General features: G+C 31.6%; 1 protein-coding gene across 1 annotated transcript in view; it reads left to right on the top strand.

The window, feature by feature from the left end:
- The first annotated feature begins 570 nt into the window (after positions 1-570).
- Positions 571-23,643, top strand: part of LOC127722328 (NADPH oxidase 5-like) — a 39,063-nt gene continuing 15,990 nt past the window's right edge. The window contains exons 1-6 of the mRNA XM_052229216.1: positions 571-596; positions 1,151-1,256; positions 8,509-8,659; positions 12,482-12,692; positions 13,392-13,780; positions 16,699-16,871. Coding sequence (XP_052085176.1) covers positions 571-596; positions 1,151-1,256; positions 8,509-8,659; positions 12,482-12,692; positions 13,392-13,780; positions 16,699-16,871 — 1,056 coding nt within the window. The remainder of the gene's footprint in view (positions 597-1,150; positions 1,257-8,508; positions 8,660-12,481; positions 12,693-13,391; positions 13,781-16,698; positions 16,872-23,643) is intronic.

Genomic DNA, 23,643 nt, shown 5'->3' with positions numbered 1-23,643 from the left:
GTAATATATAAAGAGAAACTTGAACAGCTAAAATGATCAGCAAGGCAAAATTTACGAAAAATGAACATACTGGAAATTCATGTTTTAACAAGGTATAAAAATATTGATAAATATAATGCCTACCCTTGTTAAAATGAGCATAGAGCATGGCATAAAAGAATCATTTCTTTAATTTAATAACTTTAACCGTATTTTCATTATTGTAGACCCCGTATGTTCATTATTGTAAACCCATCGATTAAAACTTAACTTTGCATTTCATATTTTGACAATTTTCCAACAATATCTGATGTGATTTTTTTCATCTTAAACTGTGGTACTAACATGACAAGGTTTATCTCTTTTTAAATCTCAACCATTTTCCAAATGATAGCTACAGATTTGAACCGGGCTTATATTAATACCGCAGAAGAAGATCGGAATCAGTTATGACGTAGACAGTAATCGTTCTAATCGTAATCATGTTCATTGACCATAACGACGATGAAAGCACATCATATAATGACGTTTCGACATCATATAATGAAGTAAACCGAACCACATCACATAAGGTTACACGCACATAATATAATGACACAACCACATCATATTAGGATGTTTGTACCTAATATAAGGGAAAATGCACATAATATAAGTATATTTGCACATCATATAAGGATCTTTGCAAATCATATAAGTACATTTGCACATCATATAAGTACATTTGCACATCATATAAGGATATTTACACATCATATAAGAATGTTAGCACATCATATAAGAACGTTTGCACATCATATAAGTACATTTGCACATCATATAAGTATAGTTGCACATCATATACGTATATATGCACATCATATAAGTATATTTGCACATCATATAAGGATGTTTGGACATCATATAAGGATACTTGCTCATAATATAAGGATATTTGCACATCATATAAAGATGTTTGGACATCATATCAGGATACTTGCTCATAATCCAAGGATATTTGCACATCATATAATGGTGTTTGCACATCATATAATGACAAGTGCACATCATATAAAGGTAAATGCACATCATAGAATGAAAATAGTCTTAACAAGACAGTTTTGGCGTCCATAGTCGTCCCCTAAGTGTATGGTTATAAATATAAAAGAAAATAAATCAATTTCTTTTTCAGTGAAGATGACGAGTGGATTGAATGGATTAGAAAGGATTTTAACAAGTTTGCTGACAATGGAAAATTAAGCGCAGAAAACTTCGAAAAATCCCTGGCTATTAATAAGGTACGTCGAAAAAAGATCATATCACATTAGTTAGATGATCATATTTTTTTGCAAACAATTGTAAAAGATACCATGGGGACTAAACAAAAGAGTCCAAGAATGAAAGATATCACATTGACAAAATGAAAAGATGACAAACAGACAAAATCAGTGGACTAAAGATTGACATGTACCCAAAAAACCTATCGGCCAATTTGGGTGAACAAATGTTTGCAGGAAAGGAAATCAGTTCATTATCCTATCGTAGACAACCTCTTGTTGTGTGTGAAAGTAAATGTTGGTGACAAATCGCATTCTCTGATATCTTACACGATAGTAAAAATGACAGAAATATGGTTTAGACAAAGGACAATGTACAATAAGGCCCGTTTTTGGCCCTCCTATTTTCTCATTTTTCTCATTTTGTTTTGGAAAGCTACTTATCACGTTAAAATATTCCCTTAAGTTTGAAGTTTGTTTGAATGAACTTCAAAACCATTAATTTCAGAAAATGGGTGAGATGAGGGGGATAAAAGGGCATCAAAAACGCCAAAAGAAGGAAAAAGTACAATTTTTGGCCATTGTTTCTTAAGATTTAAGTGCACCTACGTGACCCGGAGAAAATTATGGCGATTTAGACAGCAAAAACAGTTCTCATGACATTGGAATGAAAAAATTCCTGGGTCACGTTGGCGCAGGCACTTAAAAACTAAAAATTAGTTGTAAGGAACACCTGCAAAGTGAATAATAAATACAATATTTGAATAGTAACAGAAAGTTTACCCCCCTCACCTCACCCAGTTGCTAAAAATAGTGGTTTTGAAGTTCATACAAACAAACTTCAAACCTCAGGGAATATTTCAACATAATAAGTAGCTTTCAAAAACAGAATTTGAAAAATGAGAAAATAGGGGGCCAAAAACAGGCCTTATCGTACCTTGTCCTTTAACATATTCATGGTAATCTGTGACACATATCGACCAACCAGTTCCTGATGGCGGCTGAAAAGCTTTCAATTTTTCCATTATAAATCATCAGTTTGGTAGCTTTCTTTTACGCTACAACTCCCCCAAAAAAAGTGAGGGAAACGACAGTCCTGGAATATACACCTGTTTGCTATTTAGTGCAATCAGGAAAAAAGCAGACCCTGTGTGGGTCAAGTGTCGCAAAAACATAGGTTACCAGTAATGAGCTGAGGGAAGAGAACGTGTAGAAAGTGAATATTTTGAAAGTTTTAAAACACATATTAAAGTATTCAAAATGCTTTGTTTGAACTGTTTACGATGGTTTAAACATGTTTCTTTGAGAATTTTTATATTTGCATTGTTTACCCAAGGCCCCAGATAGCTTCAACTGGATTGTGACGTCTTGAAAAAGTTGTGTAATTTCAGAACTTATCTGATTTGGCATAAATAGCGATAAGGTGTATAGGTTTGATGGTGATATATACACTTGATATGCATATGAAGGTGTTTTTTAAATTGGTTAAACAAATATATATTAGAGGTTTCATGAAAAGAGACCATCATTTGAGAGCTAAACATTGAACCATGTACAAAAAGGTTCCTAGGAGACTTTGATGTTATTAGGTCAGTGAAATAAGTACCCTCTGCACCCTAAAGGTTGCACTTTGTAAATACAGCTGTTTCACATACCACACCTCTTTAAGGGGGATAACATATTCATAGATAGTTTGTTTTGTTTACATACTGGTTCCCCGATATGATCTCTATGATAAATCTCTAAGAGACATAACTTTGGAATGTTACCAGTAAAAATACACATGGATAGCGGCTAAATTGAATTTTGAGGAAGACTCAAAATGAAGGGATGGGTAGTACAGAATTTAAGTATAAATTTAAACTCTTGGAAGTTCGGGGCATATTAATGTTGAAAATATGCCGCACAGCCCTATGTTTTGACCTGTGAAAAAATATAGTAGTGCATATGAACTTTCCATTCTAGAATATATTTTTTTACGAAACTTAACTTCATTGTTAAAGTGGCAAAGTTTTAGCCGTAAAAGAAGTTCCTATTAGTCCAGCGGCTAAGTCCAACTTTTTGGCACAATTGATCACTTTATGGTAAAAACATGAAACTTTGTACATCGTTAGTTATGATGCCTATTAACATTTTTGGATATGGAGCCATCTAAAGAAATTCCATAATGGCCGTCAAATTCAAAATGGCCGCCAATAGTCAACAGGCTAAGTCCTATATATTGGTATAATTGATCACTTTATGGTAAAAGCACGAAAATTTGCACAGTGCTAGTTATGACGGTAAAAAACATTTTTTGATATGGAGTCATGTTAAAAAGTTCCTGATGGCCGCCAATAGTCAAGAGGCTAAGTCTAATATATTGCTGTAATTGATCACTTTATAGTAAAAGAATTAAAATTTGCACAGTGTTAGTTATGATGTTTATAAACATTGTGTTATATGTATAGAGCCATCGAAACAAATTATAAAATGGCCGCCAATAGTCAAGAGGCTAAGTCCAATATATTGGTATAATTAATCACTTTATGGTCAAAGCATGAAACTTTCCACAGTGTTAGTTATGATGCGAATGAACATTTTTGAATATGAAGCCATCTAAAAAAAAATCCATAATGGCCGCCAAATTCAAAATGTCCGCCAATAGTCAAGATGCTATGTCCAATATATTGGTGTAATTGACCACTTTATGGTAAAAGCATGAAACTGCACAGTGTTAGCTATAATGCTAATGAACATTTTTTAATATTTCGAGGCCATCTATAAAAATCCATAAGAAGCTTCTGTACCCCAGTCATTGCTTTCCTTGGTCAGTATGATTTAGTCTGACCCAACATTCAGTCAAAATTAACAATAGCACAGCTTCTGAAGTATAGTTGTAAAAAATAAACAACCCAAACCGTCACATGAAAGACCATGAACCCCCAGTTTGTGCTTATTTGGGAATCATGATCCACTGTAAGAATAGAAAACGTTATCTAGTAGACACTTTCTTCCAACTTGGACAATATGTTTCCAACGACAGAGTGTTAGAAATTTCTACTTCGATGGCCAATGATGCTTGTCGTTATATCCAGGAATGTATTGTTTGTCCTACCCATCTACTAAAAAATGTTTTCACTTCGTCTGCTGAAGATAACATTGACCACAATCCAAGCAGTATACCACAAAAAAAATCATTTCATGGTACCGGTATATCTTTATTCCAACATATTTCATAGGATGTTCAAGGAGTTTTGCAAACATTTTACCTATCTGAAGCTATTTTAAAATACTTTTTTACCAGAAAGTTTTTCGAATCTTCCACCAGCTGTAAAGAGATTCAGCGAACCAGATATCCCATTAGTCGAAGGTGAACTATCAATAGATGTGTCTTCATTCCCAGTTAAATTAAAAGAGAAAGTCAAATGGCTCAAAGATATTGCGGAAAATTTAAGTGTTAAGGCTGAAGTTGGGACAAACTTTTCACGCTCCGCCTATCATGCTTCGTCGTTGCCAGATGAGAATAAACTACCGCCTATCATGCTTCGTCGTTACCAGATGAGAATAAACTACCGCCTATCATGCTTCGTCGTTGCCAGATGAGAATAAACTACCAGCAATGTCTGCCCTTCTACCTCTGTTTCACGAGCAAGCTTAATATGTTGCAATGATACGGCATTTATTGAACTTATTCGTAGCGCTGTAAGAAAGCTAAATCCAGGTCAAACTCCCCTTGTTGATTTGACCAACTTCTTTTTACAGTAGTAAAACTAATACAATGACGAGGTAAACTTTGCCATGATGTTCGGCGGCCTACAGCGTTCAAATCCCTTGGTAGTTAGCTAGGCGATAGTGGATAGACTAATGTTTTAGAAATGTCAAGCTTACATCACCCGGTACAGCAGATTCATTCCTGAAGGCGTCTAATGTTACAAAAACAGGTAAAGCTAACCAAATTACGGCATGTTCACTTGACTGTTTATTGGCAAATGCTTACCGACAGTTCACAGATACGTTGAATGATGATAAGGTAATCCTAGAATTCGAAAAGTGGTATTTGGAAAGATCAAAGAATCTCCTCATTTTAAATTTTGGTATGTAACCCTGCAATTTGAATTGACAGTATTGATATTGAAAAGGTCTATACGTGAGGCTAACGCCTTATCGATCGAACAACGTATGTCTTCGATAAAACCAAGAGGAACAATTTATCACTTTTCATACACCACCTCCTGCAAAGAAAACGTCTACGATAGATCACAAGCTACCGTATTTGAAAAGTAATTGCTCTTTATTTTCAAGACTGTATATTGCTTGTCAATCAACAGATGGACACATCGCTTTGTCAAAATGGTACGATCCGTCTAGGAACAAAAGCTGACCTTCTGTCAAAATGTCTAGATAATTTGTCGCCTCTAACAGATGTTCAAACTGTAGTGTTTTGTATTATTCTTGGGAGATCTGCATATTGTGAATATTGGAAAAGATGGACAAAAAATTGACATTGTGTTTGACACGTACGTTGACACTAGCTTAAAAGCGTCTACTCTTGAAAAACGTGATAAAGCTATTCGATGGAGAATTCAAGATGAATCGAATGTTCCAGGAAACTTGCAAGAATTCTTGCGTTTGTTTTTTTACTCGCTGACAAAATAATCAAAGCTGGAATAGAAAATTAGATTGAAGTAACTGACAAGGACAACGACAATGGAAATACTATAAACCACAGCTATAAATTATTGAGCTCATGTTCACATAATCGGGCAGATACCAGAATGTTCTTGCTTGCCTTGGATGCTGCCTAGAAAAAGGTCACAACAGAATATTTATCAGAACAGTTGATAAAATTTTGTTGTATTGTTTGTGTCTTGTTTCAACAGACTGCAGATTGAACAGTTGTGGGAGGTTTTGGCACTGGAAAGAACTTCCAATAAATTTCAGTTCATGTATTAAGCCTTTCTCTAGGACCATTGAAATCGAAAGTCTTACCACTGTTTCGTGCCTTCACCGTTTGTAAGGAATTATCAGAATTGACAGAAGCATTTGTGCACATTATTGAAAATCCAAATGAAGTGAATATATTAAAAGTAATAAAAGTTATATGTCGGTATGTGCCTCTGTATGATCGTTCTAGTTAATTTAATACATTGAATGAACTAAGAAAACATCTATTCACACAGAAGACAAGATGAATTTACAATATTCCTCATTTCGACAGGCACTACTACAACATACGAAACATGTAGCTGACCAATGAAGTGTTATTTGGGGAAATTGTTAAGTCGCAAATCTTGGTATGCCATCACCAGATTTATTTGGTTGGCAAATCTTGATGGTAAGTGGGTTTGGCCAGGGCTTGCAGAAGTACGAAAGGATGTCGGGGGCATGTAAATGATTGACAGTAGCATTGAAATACAAAGCATTTATTATGTAACTCCTCACCGGACTGTGAGAAACTGATTGAGATTGTGCTAAATTTTGATTATCTTGACTTTAGATCTTCTTTCAATTATCAATAACTTGAATATTTTCTATAAAGTTGTTATGCTGAATAGTAACTTTTGAGGCGCCATTTTTATTTTCGCTCACATTTTGTAAAACGAAATACTTGTCTTTGTAGGGTTTCATACATATTTTTAATTTTTAGTTAATTTAAAGATTTTCTGAAGTCATATAAACATTAACTATAACTGTGTAAATTAAGACCTTGTCAGAGACGCCATTTTGAATTGTATCGGCCATTTTTTTTCATAGTTTATGTCACCTCTTTCAAAACAAATAATATGTTGGTTTGCATTTGTATCCAAAAAAGTGTTTCATTATTTGTGTATCATTTTATACCACATCATTACAAAAAACGTCAAATTTTGACATTTTTTAGGGCGCCATTTTGAATTTAGCCGCCATTTCGAAAACATTATCTATGTGCCCTGGTATAATTAATACTCTGTAGGCCTGTGTCTACATCACATGATACGTTTTATCAATTTGTTAACTGTCTATACCACATTGATAGTTTATATATAATAATATGGTCAAACTCTGACATTCTTAACGGTGCCATTTTGAATTTGGTCGCTATTTTGATTAATTATGTATTCATAAAGTTGAAAAAATAATCATTGGCATATCTTAAATGTATTTCATCAAATTTGTGAAATCTTCTGAACTCTTGCATATTAGTAGACCTCGTCAAGTGTATGATGTTGTATTCCAAGTACTTTATGTCGGCCATTTTTAATTTGGCGGCCATATTGGATTTTTTTCATGGCTCTATATCTGAATTTTGTTTATACCCCTTAATCTTTCACTATGCCAAGTTTCATGCTTTTACCATAAAGTGGTCAATTATTCTTATATCCGCTGTACTATATGGGAAATTGCATTGTTTATATTTACAGAAGTGCGACCTAAAGTATAAGACAGAAAAGCAACATTATTTACATATATATATATATATTATATATATTCCAAATACACGTTACAAGATCATGATTATAAGATGAAACGAATGCCAATGTTTCCTGCTGAACTAGACATTGAAAACTAAACACTCCTACCGAAACAAAAGACATGATACAAGTGTCAGCATCATGTTTGTTAGTAAACATGCTAGAAATCTGTCTGTGATGCATGCATAGCGGGAGACCCTGTCTACCAATCCGGTCTCGGTCTTTTTATATTTACAGAAGTGAAACCTAAAGTATCAGACAGAAAAGCAACATTATTTACACACACATATATATATATATATACAACTCGTCTAAACATCAGCCCAACAATGTTAGATCTGTAAAATTTGCTTTCGCAAATATTTTGTTCTTCCCTCGCCGGGATTCGAACTCGTGCTACTGAGATATCGTGACACCAAATCGCCTATACTGTATCCGACGCGCTAGACCACACTACCACCTAGGGTTCACAAATATATATATATATATTCCAAATACACGTTACAAGATCATGATTATAAGATGAAACGAATGCCAATGTTTCCTGCTAAACTAGACATTGAAAACTAAACACTCCTACCGAAACAAAAGACATGATACAAGTGTCAGCATCATGTCTGTTAGTAAACATGCTAGAAATCTGTCTGTGATGCATGCATAGCGAGAGACACTTACCCTGTCTACCAATCAGGTCTCTGTCTTTTTATAAATTCATGCGATTCTTTCAGTTTCTTTGTTGTTGCTGAGACTCGGTAAACTACCCCTGCGTCTAATGAACAATTGCCGAAGATTAGACCAAATCTGAACACAATAACCAGGAATTGTAATTTTATTTTCAGTCATTTTTCGCTACAAGATTTTTTGCCCTGTTCGACGCTGACGAAAATGGGAATGTCGACATCGATGAACTGATAGAAGGGTTACATCTACTGAAGAATGGAACTCCAACACAGAAACTCATGTTTTTGTTTAATGTCTTTGACACAGACGGTAATCATTATAAAACTTACAAATAGATCTTTTTGTTATAAGAAATTAAAATAAGTATTTCCGTGCGAAAAATACAAACTTTTTGATGAAACGCTACTGCAATTGTTTTTCGCGAAAATGTTTCTTTTACCTCGAGGAAGCAACAAATAGGAACCTCCAAAAATGACGCCGAAAAACATTAACGTTATCTATCATTCAATGTAAAAAATTATCAAAGTTATAATTTGGTACGAAATCGTGGCATTTTCTGGTCAAACAAATAAGATTAAATGAATAAATTGATAGACTTAATATTTAATACATGGTGTCTTTTTTTCTTTTTATTACATAAATTATTTATTGAATTTAATTAATTTCATAAAATCTAAATTTCCAGCACCAGCTTAGTTATCAGTACCAAAGTACTGACATGAAACATAATGTGCTTTTCTATAATGGTTTACTTTTACACATTGTGACTTGGATGGAGAGTTGTCTCATTGGCACTCATACCACATCTCCTTATATCTATTTTCGAAAGTTCGTCGTTGGTAATTTAAATTATAAAGAAACTAAGTGTCCAACTCCATCAGAAAGAGTTAACATTAGGTGAATTTGGCTTTGGTGTTTACGTCTTTCTTAGTCATACAGCTCTTCACGTACTCCTGTACTTATACATCCTTGGCTTTAATTTTTCAGGTTTAGCGTGATGAAAGTGAATCACGAAAAAGGTCAATGACTTAGCGCATTTGCAAATTTTTTTTCTCATATTCATAAGAAGGAGGTTATTGTTTGTTCTTATTTTATCTCAAGGTTTAATAAAACTTGATATTGAAAATTAAAGTACATCAAGATTTTTATTGGTCTAGTCAAAAGATGACGAGACATAATTATTTTCTATCATGCACTTTATGAGTTTATGTTAAAAAATGTTATATATTTATTAGTTCATAGACACTTTTTAATACAATATTAATAATTAAGGAATGATTGTAATATGTTTCTGTCTGATAAAATAGTTAATTATATAAACTGTTTATGACTTTATAAATCGGTGAAGGTTTCAGAAATAAAAATATCTTGAACGAATATTTTTTTTTCATGGCGTGTCACCTGGTATTTAGTGGTAATTAATAATAGATTCATGTCTGCAATTTTAAACTTTTTTTAAGACAAATTAAATAACTGATTTAACTTTTTCACGGCATGTGTAATCTCTGAATAAGAGTGTAGTATTTTTAAAATTAAAAACATAGAAAATGAAAGGATATGGAGTAAATGTACATGGGACGAAATCGCACACAATACATAGAAAACATAGAAAATTATCAATGAACAGGGCTTTTATTCCTGTTCTTCATCTTGACAGTTGATGTAGGGTCTTCAACAATAAACGAATCGTTCATACCCTACAACAAGGTCAAGACGGCGCTTAGCGTCGACTTAAGCGGTACTATTGATAAAAATAAACCACGGTTCACCTTCTTGCTACCCACCCGCCTCGGAGTGCCAACTTGTAGGATGCTTGTGTACGATGGTTCTCCAATCGAAAGCACGAGGGATACAAGAAAAGTGCAGTAATTTTGAAAGACATTGATCGCCGCTAAAATATTCCTTGAAGTTACACATGTCGGGAGCGGTCAATAAATTACATAATTTATAATTACGGGCGAGGTTTAGCATTAATGTATCCACTTATATCCAGTCTACTTGATGAATGCCACTATCCCCACATATTCAAATCTTGTGTGATTGCCTTGATTGAGGCCCTTGTACTTTTATCCTTTAAGGATGTTTGCTCCTCTTGTTTTTGAATTTCTGCCAGATTTTCGGAATCCTCTGGTTTTATCCATGTATTGCCATTAACAAATTTTGCCCACTAACCCCTACTTTTCTTTTCATAATTTTATTACATATAGTTTAAAAAGCCATATTTGAAAATCTTATAAAATCTTGTTATTTTTTCATAGTTTTTGAAACAAATAAGCGGCCAATGTTAAAAGTATGAAAAATCTGGAGAGAATCATTTTCCGCAAAATTTTCAATGGCTTTTATCTCAAAAACAAGCACACGGACCCTTCATTATTTTCTGCTTTTTTAGTTCCTTTATTTTTTATATTATCATTTTAGAATAGTCTTTTAAAAATCTTGTTATTTTAAAACAGGGTAGCGAACATCCTTAAATGAATTAAATTCCACAAATGTTAAACTTTGCTGCATTTGATTCGATTTTTGTCATGCGCTTCCCTGGTCTAGATTTATTCTTATACATAGAGAATTGCAGACAGTAAAAATATAAATTGTGGTCGGACAGGATGATTGTAAGTGTAGGAAGGTCGAAATTGGCACTAAAAGTTAAGAAAATTAAGATTTAGTCATTATCATCATTATGTTAATGTTATTTCATCATAATTGCGTCATAATTGCACACATTGATGAGAAAAATCAAAGTTGTGATGAAAGCTACCTAAAAACATAAAATAACGACCTGCGTAAGATCATTATTTTTCATTAAATTCAAATTACTGTTTGTTAAAACCTTTCAATCATTTGATAGTAATAGTGTGTTGTTGCCTTTTGCGTGTCACTGTACAATTTTCCTTCTTTATTAGTCTTTAAAGTTTTTTAGGCAGAAACAATCCTTTTCATTAGACTGAAATACAAAAAATAAAACCAAGCCAATTTTTTTCACATTTATGAGTGGGATCAGTGAAAAAACAAAATCATACTATAACCATGGATGTCCATTTTCCGTGTAACATGTACATTTCAATTTAGGGGGAAAAAAAGGGTGGGGGTCTTTTTTATCCTGATTCTCAATGTTTTAAAAAATTAATACTATTGTCAGGCAAAAGGGAGAGAAACTATTATTCTCATTAATTCGTTAAAAACCGTTTAAAAGTAATCTGTTTTAAGTCGTAAAAATTTCATGAAAATATAAAAAGAACATAGCAAACTCTTTTGTCAAGTGAATAAAACGTTTAAACCCGCTGCATTTGTTTGCACCTGTCCTAAGTCAGGAATCTGATGTTCAGTAGTTGTCGTTTATTGATGTGGTTCATAAGTGTTTCTGGTTTCTCGTTTTTTATATAGATTAGACCGTTGGTTTTCCCGTTTGAATGGTTTTACACTAGTAATTTTTGGGGCCCTTTATAGCTTGCTGTTCGGTGTGAGCCAATGATCCGTGTTGATACCGTACTTTGACCTATAATGGTTTACTTTTATAAATTTTGACTTGGATGGAGAGTTGTCTCATTGGCACTCATACCACATCTTCTTATATCTATATACAATAAAATACCAAGTGACTTGTATTTATCATGCACGGTAACAATTCATTTATTTCTTACTTTTTGCATTTACCGTAACACTTTTGTTTAATGTAATAGGACAGTGATTACTAACGTTTATATCTAGATTAGTGAGTATTGTTTCACCTTATAATTGAAAGTGGGCGTGTTTATACCCAATCGCAATAGAAAAGAGTATCCCAATTTGATTTGATTGGTAAAATTGTTACACCTTCCAAGCAAATCTTGTAATAAAAATTAACATTATTTTATGGTATATAAGTCAGATAATCCATAGTTTAAGATTTTTCTTACCGTATAACACACCTTGAGCTGTATGCATTTGTACTCGCTACGACAAAAGGGAAAAGTGCGGCGAGCCTCACGTTTTGTCCCGTTTATGAAGCTCGTACAAATAAATATTACATTTTCCGACAATGTGCATATATTGTATATTTTTTATCGGTTTAAGAGTACAGATTATACGAACAAAGTAAAATGTGTTTGCCAGTTTATGAATACAATATTGGATAATTTATTTTTCTTCATACAGGAAGTGGTTCAATTTGTAAGGTCGACCTAAAAACAGTCCTGCAATCATGTACCGAGGAAAGTTCTTTACATTTGTGTGATGAGGATGTTGATGAATTAACCACAGTTTTGTTTGAGGAAGCAGACATTGAAAACAGTGGTCAAATATTATTTGATGATTTCCAAACGGCTCTAGAAAAACACCCTGGTCTCATAAATAATCTAACATTCAGGTACGGAATTATATGATGCATAAATTTATTAAGTTATCAATAATTAATCTTTCGAGCGTACTTAGTTTGTTCTTAACAAAATTATAAACGCAATGCTAGGCGCTTACCATGTTTACTTCATAATTTTCATAATTGTTATTTATTGTTATTTCATCCAGGAAATAATTGCCTGCTGAAAAATGCCAGTATACATATGTGACATGACTACGTATTCATAGATTTCAAAATGCTATACAATTCCAGGCAATAACTGTTGTCGCAATTTAAATATCTCACAGAAAAAATATCTCAGATTTTTATTCATGTCATATATCCAAAAATAAATAAATCTAAATAACAGAAAGTTTACATTTAATCATTTGTTTTTTTTCTAACAGGTATTGATTTACTGGTTTATAAAACAGGAAAAACGACAAAGTGTCCATATTGACGTACCATGACATACCTATAAATAACTAAGATGTTAAATAACTGAACATATGTGTACAAAAAGAGGCTTTACGCCTTCAAATTTAATACAGACTATTGATAAACTTAGTATTAAGGTATGACAAGTATCACAAAGATGTAGAAATAAAATATGTGGCATGATTGCCAATGAGACAACTTTCTACCCAAGACCAAATGACGTCAATGTTAAAAACTATAGGTCATGTGACAAAACAAAACGGCTTCATTTGTTTTACTTTCTATTCACAGTGTAACGCAGTGGTGTAACATTCCAAAGAAAAGACGGCTATTGCGATTTTCTCGCTACTGGTCTATGGTCTATGTTCGACGCAACACGTCCAAAATTGTTTTAGTAATAGTGTATATTGCAATAAGCATCGCACTTGGTGTATATGCTGCATTGAAAAACATAGATTCTAATGGATTCCTTATAACTGCCAAAATTTGCGGGAAAAATTTGAATTTCAATTGTACTCTTGTATTAGTGCTGATGCTACGACAAGCAATCAATCTCGTGAGGTCAACTACGATTGGCAGACGACTTCCGCTCGACAAACACGTGCTGTTCCATAAATATGTAGTAATTATGATTGTTATTTACACAACGGTTCACACGATTGGACAAGTTGGAAATGCTTGTAAGTGTATTACAACAGAATAAGCTTTTAACAAATTCTTGTCTACATTATTTTATACCAAGGTCATGTTGGTTTTTTTTTATTTCTCGTAAATGTTTGAGAATCATTCATTTTTATAAAGTCTTATATGGTCCATATTTGACATCATCTGGTATAATATTCGGCTTCTCCCATCTTTTCCTCTAATATACTACTTAATATTAAACAATATCTCTTACAGTACTGTAACATTTTATGTCTGTTAGAAACGAAAATTTACACATAAACACAATATTTTTTACCTTTAAACTTTGTTGCCTACCTACTGTTATATATAAAAAGTAAAATAACAAAAATACCGAGCTCCAAGGAAAATTCAAAACGGAAAGTCCAAAATGGCAACAGCAAAAGCTCAAACACATCAAACCAAATTCAAAACAAATGTCATATACCTGACTTGGTACAGGCATTTCCTTGTGTAGAAAATGGTAGATTAAACCTGGTTTTATAGCTAGCTAAACCTCGTACTTGTATGACAGTCGCATTAAATTCTATACATATATATTATAGGTAAGATACAATAATTTAAAAAGGGTACACTAATGACCTGTTGCAGATTACCACAATGAGAAAAAAAAATAGAAAAAAATCAAAAAATACAGTGGTAGGATAAAGATTTGAACAAATTCAAGTACCTTGATTAGTAAACACAAATGATTTGGAGAGGCCTATGTACTTCATATGTCTGTTATTTCTTTCCCTTCTGTTGAATTATTCAAAACACTTAAGTTTTTACTCCTTGGCATGTATTGTCTAAGCTGTCTTTGGCATAACTTTTTATGAATTTTTAGTGTTTTATGCTCTTCCTTACTAGTATTTGATGTGTTCTTCCAAATGTTTTGATTTCAGTACCATTTATCACTTATAAATACATTACATGTAGGTTTCATTATAATACGTTATGCTGATTGGCTTACAGCCATCTCGCGTCATTCTGAAATTTACCTTCATTTCAAAATGAATGTAACATTCATGATGACACGAGCTTCCACAATAAAGTGCACATGTAAATAAAAGAAATACTCGATATAATCGTGTTCTCATGATCCTATAAAAAAAAATGTAATTATAAGTATTGAATGCTTCTTTTAGTAATTTTTAAAATGAAGCGCTTTCGTGCTTCATACAAAATGTACTTCGGTCAACGCTTTTACACCCCAATAAATTTATTAAAAGAAGCATTCAATTCTTAAATGTAGACGAAACCAACGTCAGGCGTATCAAATTATAATCCTAGTATCTATGACGAGTTTTTACTATGAATAAATTAAAATCACGCATATAGCTTTTCTCGTCCTATATTCGTAAGGTAATAATAGTTACTAAATTTTACTGAGGCTAAAACTATATGGACACACGACCTGCAATTTGTGAACATTTTTGGTCAAGTTTTTCAGTGTATAGATCCCAATTTTATACATTTTGCTTTATTCATTTTATATCATACAAAATGTACATGTATCATATATGAAGAAATCTATTTTTGAGTGTATGTCTATGAGACAGTTTGAAATAAGATATCACAAATTTGTCAACAGTATTTGTTCTAGACAAGAATTTCGAGTGATTAACCTACTGTCAGAGTTGTGCAGAATTCATGGAACTGTAGAGTATTCAAAAGTTAAATTGTTTATCAAATACATTTAGAGCTGAGATGAAATGAATACTAATAGAAAAACAAAGGATATGGGGTATCTATCCTTGACACAAAATCAGTAAATGCACAACAAAAAACATACAAAAAGCAAAGGTACAGCGCTTTTATTGCTGTTCTTCATCTCAAGGTCACAGCGAGACCTCAACACGGAGCAAAACAAACTCTCATCTCACTGCAAGTTTAAGACGGCCCCTAGCACCGGCTTAAGCGGAATTCTTTGCAAAAATAATTTGGATAGACTTTGTAAGATGTAAAACCACCCAATCGGGCCCGGTCGAAAAAGAACATACTGGAAAGAAGTACATATTTAAAACAAAACTGTTCCTACGCACAGGTGTAAATCTTAAACTATGTAGCATATATTTTAGTAATTAACTAGTCAACATTTTCAACGACTTACAGTTGTCTTCATTTATAAATTTAATGTTATACTTAATTAGATTAATTGCATATTATGTCACAAATGGGGGAGAGGGTACGAAAAAGGCAATCAACACCATTATACGAAGATACATAAGTTCATGTATATGTCACAGCTGAAGATTGATCAATCAGATAATTAAATTATGTTTATTTATTTAAATAACAGAGTAAAACCGGGGACAAATTCTCGGGTTTTATCATATATAATAATACAATTTAGAAATCAGTTTTGTTGAATCACTAAAACTTTATTTGAGATCGATTTTGCAAATCTCCTGTTCATATTAGACATGGGTATAAAATATCTTTGTGATATTTTATTTTTAGTTTGAAGTTAAAAATTGTGATTTCCCATACAGTTTTCGGTAAAACCATGAGAATTTCACATCTTAAAAATTCAAAGTGCCAGGATGTTCGTTTATATGTATAAACAGATACAATGTAACAGATAAGCAAAAGACGACGAGAAGCCAAAAAACAACTCAAAAAAACAGAACTTGAATATTTAAATGAAATGTTTAGTGAACATTTAGATATCTGTGTCATATGCACTAAGATCTATATTTTATTTTTGTATCATGAACATGATTGTGCATTTATGCGTGTTTGTGCATTAACATATTTTGTAAACATCCCCGGGTTTAACGTTTTTAAGTTTTTATAATGCTTCAACGTTAACGTTGCAAATATACATGTAGCATTTCCCTTAATTATACATTTATCTAGATAATAACAATTAATTAAATATGCAAATCATAAAAGTTACGATGAGTTTATGACGTCACTTGCATATTTTCAGATGTGGTGTCAAATTTGTCGACAGAGCTCTCAGTTGGAAATATTTTGTTTACGGATGCATCAAATTATGGGTTGTTAGACGGCTCAGCATATATCACTGGTTGGATTGCAGCATTCATATTGATTGTGATTGTTATTTTTTCGTTGCCATGTATTCGCTCTAAAATTTATGAAGTGAGTATAAAGGATTATGCTGATAAAATGACAACCAAGCAAATATACATGACATTTCTTTTCACATAACACAAGTAAGACATGCCATCGTTAAATGTTTTCAACAGATTTAGAACTGAGGTATTCACTTCAACTCGAAGTGAATCTACATAGGGTTAAAACAGTGTCAAAATGTCCCGAAAAGGAAAAAGACTAAATATGTAAATTTGCAGTTGAAATAACTTTACTGTTTTTTTTTTTAGATATTAGACGTGTAAGATGTATAAAATAAAAATACACTTGAGGCTTTCTAATTTGAAAACATTGAATCAAAAATGAAACGTATACATACGGAAAATTAAACATCGATGTACCCGTCTGTATTGTTGAATACAAACTTTCAGGAATTTTAGCGATTTGGATGTATACTTCACATATTATTATATCAATTCTATCAAAAATGATGTTTTAAGTTTCTAAATACATAAAACTGTTTTGTTTTGTTTGTTAAAATGAGTGGGGTCGTGGTGAAAGGGGAACAAGCATTTCAGCATTTATTAATTCATTAAAAAATCTTTGAACTGCTATATAACAACTTATATCTTGTTTCTCACTACTCAGACCTATCCTGGAACAAGATAAAAGTAAATTTTGAAATAATTCCTCCATATATAATTTAATTTAAAAAAAGTAATATGAACGAATGAAATGAAAATAATGCTCCGCAGCCCATATTGGATTCTAAAACGGTAGAAAAAAAAAACAATATTTATTTCTCAGTTTCTCAAAAAGAAACAAAACCTTCACAATTTATTTTAACATATGCTATTGAATATAGTTATCAAAGGTACCAGGCTTATAATTTGATACGCCAGACGCGCGTTTCGTCTACATAAGACTTATCAGTGATGCTCAGATCAAAATAGTTAGAAAGCCAAAAACAAGTACAAAGTTGAAGAGCATTGAGGACCCAAAATTCCAAAAAGTTGTGCCAAATACGGCTTAAGCAATCTATTCCTGGGATAAAAAAAAAACTCTTTAGTATTTAGAATAATTCATACTTCTGCAAACAGTGAATTTATAAAAATGACCATATCATTGATATTCATGTCAACACCGAAGTGCTGACTACTGGGCTGGTGATACCCTCGAAATTTGTCATTGAAGAAGTTCTGGATATTGTTTATAGAATGGAAAATGATTGGAAAAAATATAGAATAGAAAGAAGAAAAAAAAAAGATAAACATAGAAAAGATAATAACGGGATGATAGAATTTAAAGAAAAGAGAATAACGGGATGATAGAATTTAAAGAAAAGAGAATGATGGGATGATAAAATTTAAAGAAAAGAGAATAACGGGATGATAGAATTTAAAGAAAAGAGAATGATGGGATGATAGAATTTAAAGAAAAGAGAATGATGGGATGAAAGAATTTAAAGAAAAGAGAATGATGGGATGAAAGAATTTAAAGAAAAGAGAATGATGGGATGAAAGAATTTAAAGAAAAGAGAACGATGGGATGATAAAATTTAAAGAAAAGAGAATGATGGGATGATCAAATTTAAAGAAAAGAGAATGATGGGATGATCAAATTTAAAGAAAAGAGAACGATGGGATGATAGAATTTAAAGAAAAGAGAACGATGGGATGATAGAATTTAAAGAAAAGAGAACAATGGGATGATAGAATTTAAAGAAAAGAGAATGATGGGATGATAGAATTTAAAGAAAAGAGCACAATGGGATGATAGAATTTAAAGAAAAGAGAACGATGGGATGATAGAATTTAAAGAAAAGAGAACAATGGGATGATAGAATTTAAAGAAAAGAGAACAATGGGATGATAGAATTTAAAGAAAAGAGAATGATGGGATGAAAGAATTTAAAGAAAAGAGAATGATGGGATGAAAGAATTTAAAGAAAAGAGAATGATGGGATGAAAGAATTTAAAGAAAAGAGAATGATGGGATGATAAAATGTAAAGAAAAGAGAATGATGGGATGATAGAATTTAAAGAAAAGAGAACAATGGGATGATAAAATTTAAAGAAAAGAGAATGATGGGATGATAGAATTTAAAGAAAAGAGAATGATGGGATGATAGAATTTAAAGAAAAGAGAATGATGGGATGATAGAATTTAAAGAAAAGAGAACGATGGGATGATAGAATTTAAAGAAAAGAGAACGATGGGATGATAGAATTTAAAGAAAAGAGAATGATGGGATGATAGAATTTAAAAGAAAAGAGAATGATGGGATGATAGAATTTAAAGAAAAGAGAATGATGGAAAAGAGAACGATGGGATGATAGAATTTAAAGAAAAGAGAACGATGGGATGATAGAATTTAAAGAAAAGAGAACAATTGGATGATAAAATTTAAAGAAAAGAGAATGATGGGATGATAGAATTTAAAGAAAAGAGAATGATGGGATGATAGAATTTAAAGAAAAGAGAATGATGGAAAAGAGAACGATGGGATGATAGAATTTAAAGAAAAGAGAACGATGGGATGATAGAATTTAAAGAAAAGAGAACAATGGGATGATAAAATTTAAAGAAAAGAGAATGATGGGATGATAGAATTTAAAGAAAAGAGAATGATGGGATGATAGAATTTAAAGAAAAGAGAACAATGGGATGATAGAATTTAAAGAAAAGAGAACAATGGGATGATAAAATTTAAAGAAAAGAGAACAATGGGATGATAAAATTTAAAGAAAAGAGAATGATGGGATGATAGAATTTAAAGAAAAGAGAACGATGGGATGATAGAATTTAAAGAAAAGAGAATGATGGAAAAGAGAACGATGGGATGATAGAATTTAAAGAAAAGAGAATGATGGAAAAGAGAACGATGGGATGATAGAATTTAAAAGAAAAGAGAATGATGGGATGATAGAATTTAAAGAAAAGAGAATGATGGGATGATAGAATTTAAAGAAAAGAGAATGATGGGATGATAGAATTTAAAGAAAAGAGAATGATGGAAAAGAGAACGATGGGATGATAGAATTTAAAGAAAAGAGAACGATGGGATGATAGAATTTAAAGAAAAGAGAACAATGGGATGATAAAATTTAAAGAAAAGAGAATGATGGGATGATAGAATTTAAAGAAAAGAGAACGATGGGATGATAAAATTTAAAGAAAAGAGAACAATGGGATGATAGAATTTAAAGAAAAGAGAACAATGGGATGATAGAATTTAAAGAAAAGAGAACAATGGGATGATAAAATTTAAAGAAAAGAGAATGATGGGATGATAGAATTTAAAGAAAAGAGAACGATGGGATGATAGAATTTAAAGAAAAGAGAATGATGGAAAAGAGAACGATGGGATGATAGAATTTAAAGAAAAGAGAACAATGGGATGATAAAATTTAAAGAAAAGAGAATGATGGGATGATAAAATTTAAAGAAAAGAGAATGATGGGATGATAGAATTTAAAGAAAAGAGAACGATGGGATGATAGAATTTAAAGAAAAGAGAACAATGGGATGATAGAATTTAAAGAAAAGAGAACAATGGGATGATAGAATTTAAAGAAAAGAGAATGATGGGATGATAGAATTTAAAGAAAAGAGAACGATGGGATGATAGAATTTAAAGAAAAGAGAACAATGGGATGATAGAATTTAAAGAAAAGAGAACAATGGGATGATAAAATTTAAAGAAAAGAGAATGATGGGATGATAGAATTTAAAGAAAAGAGAATGATGGGATGATAGAATTTAAAGAAAAGAGAATGATGGGATGATAAAATTTAAAGAAAAGAGAACAATGGGATGATAGAATTTAAAGAAAAGAGAACAATGGGATGATAGAATTTAAAGAAAAGAGAACAATGGGATGATAAAATTTAAAGAAAAGAGAATAATGGGATGATAGAATTTAAAGAAAAGAGAATGATGGAAAAGAGAACGATGGGATGATAGAATTTAAAGAAAAGAGAACAATGGGATGATAAAATTTAAAGAAAAGAGAATGATGGGATGATAGAATTTAAAGAAAAGAGAATGATGGGATGATAGAATTTAAAAGAAAAGAGAATGATGGGATGATAGAATTTAAAGAAAAGAGAATGATGGGATGATAGAATTTAAAGAAAAGAGAACATTGGGATGATAAAATTTAAAGAAAAGAGAACAGTGGGATGATAAAATTTAAAGAAAAGAGAACAATGGGATGATAGAATTTAAAGAAAAGAGAACGATGGGATGATAGAATTTAAAGAAAAGAGAACAATGGGATGATAAAATTTAAAGAAAAGAGAATGATGGGATGATAGAATTTAAAGAAAAGAGAACGATGGGATGATAAAATTTAAAGAAAAGAGAACAATGGGATGATAACATTTAAAGAAAAGAGAATGATGGGATGATAGAATTTAAAGAAAAGAGAACGATGGGATGATAAAATTTAAAGAAAAGAGAACAATGGGATGATAGAATTTAAAGAAAAGAGAACAATGGGATGATAGAATTTAAAGAAAAGAGAACAATGGGATGATAGAATTTAAAGAAAAGAGAACGATGGGATGATAGAATTTAAAGAAAAGAGAACAATGGGATGATAAAATTTAAAGAAAAGAGAATGATGGGATGATAGAATTTAAAGAAAAGAGAACAATGGGATGATAGAATTTAAAGAAAAGAGAATAACGGGATGATAAAATTTAAAGAAAAGAGAATGATGGGATGATAGAATTTAAAGAAAAGAGAACGATGGGATGATAGAATTTAAAGAAAAGAGAATGATGGAAAAGAGAACGATGGGATGATAGAATTTAAAGAAAAGAGAACAATGGGATGATAAAATTTAAAGAAAAGAGAATGATGGGATGATAAAATTTAAAGAAAAGAGAATGATGGGATGATAGAATTTAAAGAAAAGAGAACGATGGGATGATAGAATTTAAAGAAAAGAGAACAATGGGATGATAGAATTTAAAGAAAAGAGAACAATGGGATGATAGAATTTAAAGAAAAGAGAATGATGGGATGAAAGAATTTAAAGAAAAGAGAACAATGGGATGATAAAATTTAAAGAAAAGAGAATGATGGGATGATAGAATTTAAAGAAAAGAGAATGATGGAAAAGAGAACGATGGGATGATAGAATTTAAAGAAAAGAGAGTGATGGGATGATAAAATTTAAAGAAACGAGAACGATGGGATGATAGAATTTAAAGAAAAGAGAACAATGGGATGATAGAATTTAAAGAAAAGAGAACAATGGGATGATAAAATTTAAAGAAAAGAGAACAATGGGATGATAGAATTTAAAGAAAAGAGAGTGATGGGATGATAAAATTTAAAGAAACGAGAATGATGGGATGATAGAATTTAAAGAAAAGAGAATGATGGGATGATAGAATTTAAAGAAAAGAGAATGATGGGATGATAAAATTTAAAGAAAAGAGAATGATGGGATGATAAAATTTAAAGAAAAGAGAATGATGGGATGATAGAATTTAAAGAAAAGAGAATGATGGGATGATAAAATTTAAAGAAAAGAGAATGATGGGATGATAGAATTTAAAGAAAAGAGAACAATGGGATGATAGAATTCAAAGAAAAGAGAACGATGGCATGATAGAATTTAAAGAAAAGAGAAGAATTAGCAGGAAAACATAATAATGAAAAATCCCATAACAAATAAAAAAATAAAAAAAAACAGATGTGAAGGACATACCCTCATAGATCCTATTTATTGAAATATATTTTATATACTCCCTTGTTTTGGAAAATTCTTGTGTGGATGTATGAATGAAAACAGCTGTCAGTTTTCTGCCTGCGTCAATATGCTTATGATATAACGTAGCAAATTACAAATTGTTAAAATTGTTCGCTGACACCTTATCCTGATTGCTTATTTGATCATAAAGTAAATCGAGAATTTGAATTTAACATAACTGCGTCTCTGATATAAGTCAAGGTCTAATGTTTATTAATATTGTGGACGAGATTTTTGTTTAATGAGGCACAAGGTGTTTGTTAAAGTACCTTGCGATAAAATAGAACACCAGAAAACTTGCTTCGTGTGACTAAAAACATATCACCTTATACAAATTAATGTAAAATTAGTACTTTAAATTTCATTCATCGTCATTTTGACTTACATGAAATTAAAAAAACATAAAATATGAAAGATGAGAAATCACTTACACTGTTCACAACATGCAAATGGCTATATGTTTGAAACATAAGTCTGAAATTAGGCATTAAATTTCGCACACATTCACCTGTTTTGTATCTTTATAAATTAAAGGAATTTATACTTAATTCTTTCAAGTGATAAGGCACAATGATTTTGCAAATAACGAAAATTAAATGTAATTGAGGGATCAGTTCGCCATATTCAATTTTGTATTGTTTCTACTATGTATAGTAAAAAAATCCAATGTTGAAGAAACCACAAAAAAAAAAAAACAAAGAATCCATTGAAATTAAGGGTTTATATATACATCTCAGTAGTAGTAGACAAATTACATACCTGTGCAAGAATGTTTGTTAAGGATGTTCGCTCCTCTTGTTTTTGAATTTTTGCCAGATATTTGGAATCATATCTGGTTTATCCATGTAGTTCCATTAAAAAAATTCGCCCGCTAAACCCTACTTTTGTTTCCATAATTTTATTACATATAGTTAAAAATGTCATCTTTGAAAATATTATAAAGTCCTTGTTATTTTTTCATAGTTTTTGAAAGAAAAAAGGTGCCAATGTTAAAAGTATGAAAAATCTAGAGAGAATCATTTCCCGCCAAATTTTTAATTGCTAATATCTCGA

The sequence above is a fragment of the Mytilus californianus genome, unplaced genomic scaffold (genome assembly GCF_021869535.1).
Source record: "Mytilus californianus isolate M0D057914Y unplaced genomic scaffold, xbMytCali1.0.p SCAF_12, whole genome shotgun sequence".
In the NCBI taxonomy this organism is placed as follows: Eukaryota; Metazoa; Mollusca; class Bivalvia; order Mytilida; family Mytilidae; genus Mytilus; species Mytilus californianus.
The sequence above is the reverse complement of the archived record's forward strand: the minus strand, read 5'-3'. Positions and strand labels throughout refer to the sequence as shown.